Raw genomic sequence first — 7132 nt, forward strand, 5'->3', positions numbered from 1 at the left:
GAAAAAGGACATTACTATAATGAAAAAAAAGTAAATTACAGTATAAATAAGTCAAATGTGGTTACAAGGCGCAGTGGTCTGTGCATCTGATCATCAGATCAAGGGGGGGTGCTGGGGAACTCCAGTTCGAAACCCACTCCTGCCGCCACTGCGTCAGGCCGTTGTGTCCTTGGGCAAGACACTTCACCCAAATTTGCTCCTGTGGGTAATGTCCACAGTACATGTATGATATCAATGTGTACTTGTAAAAGCCTCGATGACTTCTAGGCGTGAAAATGGACGGTGTGGCTAGGGATGCATATCGTTGACTTACCACTGAACGATACCGATACTCAACCGATACATATCGTGATACTTTGAAAATGTATCATCCCACAATTACTCCCATAAAGCGCTTTACGATATAGTTAACATGTCAAATGAATATTAAATTCAATTGTGGGACTTCTTGGACTATTTGTAAAGCGCTTTGAGCATCTGGAGAAGCGCTATAATAAATGTAAAAGTAGGCCTACTCATTATGCAGATTACATTACACATTATTGATGCATTTAAGTGTTTTTAAAGCTCATAAAGGTGCAGCTCATTTTAATTACTTTGTATGTTGCAGAGTAGCTTGTGAAATGTATTCCAGGTGTAACTAAAGTCTCATTTAAATATGCAAAGAAACTAAAAGTATAGGCTATTAAATAAATGTTGGGGAGTCAAAATATACAGTCTACCTAGCAAAACATTGAAAAATACTCAAGTAAGATACTAGTCACTGACAATTGTACAGTAAAGCTACTTAGTTACTTTACACCACTGGATGAAGTTCATTGGTAGTGTGTAAACAAAGACAGTGGTAAATTATGAAAGGACATAATGGGACTCCTTTGAGTCCGCTAGATACTGTATATTTCCACGGAGAAGCGTAGTGTGCCACAGGGCCAGCAGGGGGCAGGCGCTGCAGCTGCGGCGGGGAAAGAGGAAGAAGAAGAAGAAGAAGAGACTTCTCGGTCTTGTTTGTATCGGTGCTCGCACGCAGCGTCTCTGCTGCGAAAATGCGCATCGAAAAATGTTATTTCTGCTCGGGACCAGTGTATCCCGGGCATGGAATGATGTTTGTAAGGAACGACTGCAAGGTATGTCAATGTATTTTCATCTGAATAATCCTGTAACTTTAATAGATTCACTGTCAGCGTTAGCCCAATAACGATAGCTTTCTAGCTAGCATGCTAACATAACGTGCTGTACTCACTCACGTGGGATCAAAAAATGCGTTTTCTTTCTGAAAGATTGTTAACAACTCAACATGGTGATTATATTATTCGCATTCATCGGTTTATATTTCGAGGTTAGAGCGCCTAATGTTGATACTTTTTGAAATGTTAGATCAACTTTTGCCTTAAATGAAAATCTAGTCAATGCTGAGGCCGGACATTTAAACAGCAGGGCCTCATGTTTGGCTCGTGGAGTAGTTGCGCCCTCTAGAGGTTCACTGTGGACTTATCATAAACACCCTCAGTTATTGATCTAAACTTTCTTTGGTGTGTTGGTGAGATGTGTCAAGCGATACTTTAAAATAATGTGCATTCATTTTTAAGGCTTCAATTGGCAGAACTACATGTGTTTTTTTAACACCTGACAAAGTCACAACAAGGAGAAAACATAAGCTTTACAAAACACAAGATTCACAAAACATAAGATTCGAAGGCTAATCATTTTCTTCATATTTTGATACATATTAATACAATTAATGTCATATAAAACCCACTAGTTTTTCAAGTTGTTATAAACTTACATTTTACAATGTAAGCATTTGCTGTCCGTTTCCTTCCATGCTATTCTGTAAAATAAATGTTATTGTGTAACTGAAAAACAGGATGAACAGAAAGAATCAGAATACCTTTGTTTGCTGCAGTTTCCCTTTGCTTACTGGGAAAAATGAATGGTGTTACAAAAGCATAACCCTAAAAAATGTGTTCTTCTGCCCCTCTTTGTAAACAGTCGTTCAGATTCTGCAGATCAAAATGCCACAAGAACTTCAAGAAGAAGCGTAACCCTAGAAAGACCAGATGGACCAAAGCATTCAGAAAGGCCTCAGGAAAGGAATTGACCGTGGTGAGTGGTTTATCAATAGAGCTCTATCGCTGTCATAGATTTGTTTTACTGTACTTAACAAACACATTTCCTTTCTTTCAGGATAACGCATTGGAGTTTGAGAAACGAAGAAATATGCCTGTTAAATATAACAGAGCTATTTGGGATAAGACAGGTAATGTAGAAATCTATTTCTTATGTGTAGGTTTTCCTGTTTTGATTCTTAAGCTGAGTAGTCATATTTCACTTACATTTTTTACAGTGGAAGCAATGAAGAGGGTGGAAGAAATCAAACGGAAACGACAGGCACGATTTATCATGAACAGGTGAGCAAGGCGTTTTGTTTTCATTCTTTGATGTTTCTTTTGAGTTCATCTTTCTGCATCTTACAGACACCATCTTATGTTAAACTGTTATTGATTCAACAAATACTGGATTGACAGGATTTGAAAAACAGTGCTTGCCTTACCTTTTTACTTTTTCGCCTCCACTTTATAGATTAAAGAAGGGCAAACTGTTGGAGAAGGAGGAGGCCATCACCGAAGTGAAGAAAAATATTCACCTTATCAGAGCACCACATGCAGGTAAGCATTTTTTAGGAACCAAATTTAGCAAAGGTATACAACAAGTATCCTGTAATCAGGTAAAAGTATTTTTAATTGATGACATTTTTTTCTGTTCACTGATGGCATGTGACCCATTTAGTACAATGAAGCTTGATACATCAAACAAACATCTAATGTCCGGACATAAAACAAAATTATTTTTCATATCAGTAGAGGTGGATATTGATTGGAAAGACATTTGTCTTGGGTAAAATCTAGAGATGATGTATATTTTGTAATGTTTGTTTTCACTAATACGGTTGTCATTTTAGCACTGTTAAAAATCTGTTTGTGTTTGTTTGTCCATAGGAAAGGCCAAACAACTGGAAGCCAAGATGGTGCAGAAGTTACAAGAAGACGTGGACATGGCGGATGAAGATTTGTAATCTTCAGAAAGACTCTCATGACCAAGTTAACATGTATTATATTGTACTCCTGGTTGGAATTAAAATGTCCAATTGGCTGATGATGGACTCTGTAATCCTTTTGAGTTTTAAAAAGCTTAAGAGGACTGAACGCATTGATCTAACAATTATCTGCCCCTAAAGCAGCAGTAATTAACCCACATGCCTCCAAGTTTGTTTCTTTGTTTTTTCCTGTGTGGTAGTTTGTGCTTTAAAGAATGTTCTCGATCATTTTGCATAGTAAAGTGTATTAGAGTAATACAGAAAAGTTTAAAAAAGGTAACAAACAAAAATGTAATAAACATCTTTTCAACTATTTTTTCTTAACTTTCGTTTTTGTTGTGACATATTCACTATAAGCATAGTATTTATACTTTGGCTAAAATATTTTCTCAGAACGATACACTTTTCAATTAGCAAATTACTTGTGGATATTTGTTGATAAGGATTTAGTTTCCCATGGTCATTAGCTGCCTTTCTCACACTGCAACCAAATTATTTTAAAAATGTATAATCTACACATTACAGATGTAACAGTGTAGGCTAAGTCAATGTTCATAATGTATGCATTCCACAAATGTGTTATTGGTATTTAAAAATACATTGAAATGTCACATTCAGCCTCCAAATCTAAACCGTTAGGCCATAACCGGGATAAACATTACACATATTCATTATTTGCTAGCAGAGGGATAATGTCTGTTATTTTTACACAAATATGAAGGCTTCAATGTGGGGAAAGTAAGTCTGATTGGTATTTACCACAGACCACATCAGATGGGATATGTGTTATTAATATTGGCAAAACATAGAAAAATAACTAATCTTTCAAGCCTAACCAAGTGCAAAAAACTATTCCTACATTTTAATTAGAACAATTCTGATTATTGAAGTTTATTTTACAGAGGCAACATTGAGTTATGGAAAGTCTTAAATATGAATTTACAAGTGTTTATATAAAACATTAAAGATGTTCCACAAATGAATTTGGAGCATAACGCAACATAGCCTATTCAATGTTGAAATTAAATTATTAAAATCGACATTATATTACATTATACATTATATTTGTTTAAAATAATGTTTTAACAAGTTTTTACAAATCAGCTTTAATATATTATAGAATACACTTTTTGGACCACAACGTATCAAATATATGATTAAAATAATAAACTGAAGGAGCCTGCACCACATCTTCTGTCTCCCATCCGCAGCTCTTGCATCGACTCCCCGGCCTGTTGCTGTACAGGCTGTTCCCTCGCCCGCCGAGTCGCTCCCACCTTTCATATCCCAGAAGAGCTGGTTGAACGGCTAGCGCTACACCCGCAGTTTTGCGAGAAAACCAGGGATTACATACAACGATGTCTGAAGAGGTTGAGGGAACAAGAACTGCGGAGGAAAAGCAGGTAAATTACAAGTGCAAAAATGCTAATTTAACCAGTTAGCCTGCGCTGCTAGCACGTCGAATCTTGTGAATTAGCACACGGCTAGCAGTAAGCTAGTTAGCTAATGACATGAACGAGGCTAACCGCCAAGTAATGAGCTGATAGCTCCTAGCATATATTGGTGAACTAAAACAAAAGCCCTGCTGTTTCGGAGTCAATAGCATATCTGAAATGGGTTCATATGTAGCTTAAGTGAACTAGCAAGATTCATGCTAGTGCAAACACCAGTTGGAGTTGTACCTTATGGCGGCCCTTGGATATTTTTGAAATATAAATGGTACGTTAGCCATGCTAGCTGTATTTGGTACCATAATATCACTGCCGATTCATGAATCATTTATGTCGTATGCATTTTTAACAACAGTGTTTCTCCTATTATGTGAGCTGAGTGGAGCATTTGCCATCCATACACTCTACTCTTCTCTGCAGGAAATGGAGGACACAGTAATCAGTCCTGAGAAGGCAGAGGAGGCCAAGCTGAAGGCCAGGTATCCTAACCTGGCAGCCAAGCCTGGTGGCTCTGACTTACTGAGGAAGAGACTTCAGAAGGGGGTGCGTTTCTTATGTAAACCTGGTTAGTTCTTTGCTGAGTAAATACCAATACTAATATTCTCACTTTATATATTTTTGTTTTTCCCAGCCAAGTATTTTGACTCTGGTGACTACAACATGGCAAAGGCAAAGATGAAGAATAAACAGCTTCCATCAGCCCCAACGGAGAAGACCGAGATCACAGGGGGGCACATCCCAACACCTCAGGATCTGCCTCAAAGAAAGACATCAATCGTGGCCAGCAAACTGGCTGGTTAATGGGTTTTATGTTTACCGTTATGTTATCATTCCAACCCCCACTTTATATCTTTTTGGTTTATTTTTGTTTATGTTCACCTTTTTATATGTATTCTCTAAGAACAAGTAATGAACCAAGCCAAATTCTTGAGAAAAATGGCCACTGCCAGGCACTGGATTGCCAGTGAGCTAAGTCCAACAAAAAGTTAAAGCTGCAAATCCTTCTCAAGATCTTAAAAATACTGAATAGTGATTGATGACAACAAAATATTATAAATATGAGTGGAAGTTAATGCTATCTTATACATTTTCACTTTTTAAGGATATATACCTCCATACAAATTGCCTGTCTAACAGCAGCTAAAGAGCAGCAGAGGAATCTTAATCCGCCATGTAACTGATCATCACAGGCAAACATACTAGTCACCACCACAGACCATTGGCATTGATGTACTCAAAAAGTAGAAGTGTAATTCACAGATATGTATTTCAGTTTCAAATGGTTTTGACTATTCTACTGCTCGTATGGAGGCACATATTTCACATAAATAGTGAAAAGTGGTGAAATCCTGCTTTTTCTTTGTTTCTAACCCGTGGTTGTTTCCCTTCCTCTCTCTGTGAAGCCGTTCGATTCTGTGCTTTCCAAGTACTGAAGATTGGATCACACATGCTTTGTAGCCAGTTGTATTTAATTCATTTTAGTGACATTGGTTTGCAATGACTGCTGCTGGTCTCCATCTCATCCTGACATCTAAAATGGCCTTAAAAGTAATGAATCGTTGTTCCTCTTGAGCAATATTTGCTCCCTCAGTGAGAATCTTAGTTATGAATTTTGCCTGAAATGTCTGTCACTGTCTGACTGGAATCGCTTAGGATTTTATGGAAAGAAACTCCCATGACATGTCTGGAGTGTGCATGTGCATTTACTGTGCAGTCACACTGTGCCATTTGTTTTGTAAATAAAATAGTTTTGCATAATATGTTACAAGTACACTTATTCAATTGAATGTTTCCTTGCTTTTATTTTTGCCCTCAAATGTTGCTAATACTACCTGCACTAAAAGTAGCCCAGTTTGTGGTGTACTCACCTAAGATTAGAAACAACTTACATGGTTTGGTATTTTCATTATATTTACTGAAATATGAATCACTAAAAGTGAGGAACATGTGTGAATAAATTCAACTAAGTAACCACAATGGATGCTTGATTAATGTCAATGTAAGTGAGTTAATTGTGTTGAGACTAGAGCAGAACATATACTTAACACATGCAGTCATTTACAACGTTATATGGTTGATACCTTGACCAATGACTACTAGTTTTATTGTGGAGGCAAACTCCCATTCACTTGTGTGACCTCAGGTCTAACCTTTTATGTAAAGACTTACCCTGCCAAGTATAGATAAAAACGTAAGTATATTTTCATCTGCAAGTGGCGTAAAATAACTTTCATATTAAATGAAACCAAGTCTTCTTATTGTAGTTTATTACATATTAGTGATAGTCAGTTACTGAAATCATCTTAAATACAATACTATATTTTTGATGTAAACTGCTAGTTATGTGCAAGCAAAATAAACTAGTTAGCTTCAACGCACGCCGCCGTGTGTCCCATAACAATCCCTTTTTAGATGTATATCTGTAAAGTTACCCTTCTTACATTATGACCAAAATAAGAGAGCTATTAGGCCTCATGGTGTGATTTTCCATCCCATGGCAGTAATGTTTACACCACCTGAGCCTTATCCTCGGTTCACTCAGCAGAGTTACTGCAACCGTCGCCTGTACTTACACAAATACAACTAA

The 7132-nt window shown here is 37.1% G+C and overlaps 2 protein-coding genes across 3 annotated transcripts; both read left to right on the top strand.

Annotated features, from left to right (window-relative positions):
* Positions 1 to 930: 930 nt before the first annotated feature.
* rsl24d1 (ribosomal L24 domain containing 1) lies at positions 931 to 3407 on the top strand. Of its 2 annotated transcripts, XM_034204722.1 has the most exons (6): positions 931 to 1124; positions 1990 to 2103; positions 2185 to 2257; positions 2345 to 2408; positions 2581 to 2666; positions 2997 to 3407. In XM_034204722.1, the coding sequence occupies exons 1-6, from the start codon at positions 1044 to 1046 to the stop codon at positions 3071 to 3073; spliced, it is 495 nt and encodes a 164-aa protein (XP_034060613.1). In that variant the 5' UTR covers positions 931 to 1043; the 3' UTR covers positions 3074 to 3407. The 2 variants fall into 2 exon arrangements, with proteins under 2 accessions (XP_034060613.1, XP_034060612.1); XM_034204721.1 differs by having other exon boundaries at positions 2185 to 2408.
* An 876-nt stretch (positions 3408 to 4283) lies between these two features.
* On the top strand, positions 4284 to 6322 carry arpp19b (cAMP-regulated phosphoprotein 19b). The gene is made up of 3 exons (XM_034204726.1): positions 4284 to 4497; positions 4966 to 5092; positions 5177 to 6322. The coding sequence occupies exons 1-3, from the start codon at positions 4453 to 4455 to the stop codon at positions 5344 to 5346; spliced, it is 342 nt and encodes a 113-aa protein (XP_034060617.1). The 5' UTR covers positions 4284 to 4452; the 3' UTR covers positions 5347 to 6322.
* Positions 6323 to 7132: the final 810 nt, after the last annotated feature.

The sequence above is a fragment of the Gymnodraco acuticeps genome, unplaced genomic scaffold (assembly GCF_902827175.1).
Source record: "Gymnodraco acuticeps unplaced genomic scaffold, fGymAcu1.1, whole genome shotgun sequence".
Taxonomy (NCBI): domain Eukaryota; kingdom Metazoa; phylum Chordata; class Actinopteri; order Perciformes; family Bathydraconidae; genus Gymnodraco; species Gymnodraco acuticeps.

Bases quoted from the DNA above. Each gene is read 5' to 3' on its own strand.
- rsl24d1 (XM_034204721.1), top strand. From the start codon at position 1,044: ATGCGCATCGAAAAATGTTATTTCTGCTCGGGACCAGTGTATCCCGGG. The intron at 1,125-1,989 runs GTATGTCAATGT...CTTTGTAAACAG, and splicing joins TTGTAAGGAACGACTGCAAG to TCGTTCAGATTCTGCAGATC. The intron at 2,409-2,580 runs GTGAGCAAGGCG...TCCACTTTATAG, and splicing joins GCACGATTTATCATGAACAG to ATTAAAGAAGGGCAAACTGT.
- arpp19b (XM_034204726.1), top strand. From the start codon at position 4,453: ATGTCTGAAGAGGTTGAGGGAACAAGAACTGCGGAGGAAAAGCAG. The intron at 4,498-4,965 runs GTAAATTACAAG...TCTTCTCTGCAG, and splicing joins GAACTGCGGAGGAAAAGCAG to GAAATGGAGGACACAGTAAT. The intron at 5,093-5,176 runs GTTTCTTATGTA...TGTTTTTCCCAG, and splicing joins GAGACTTCAGAAGGGGGTGC to CCAAGTATTTTGACTCTGGT.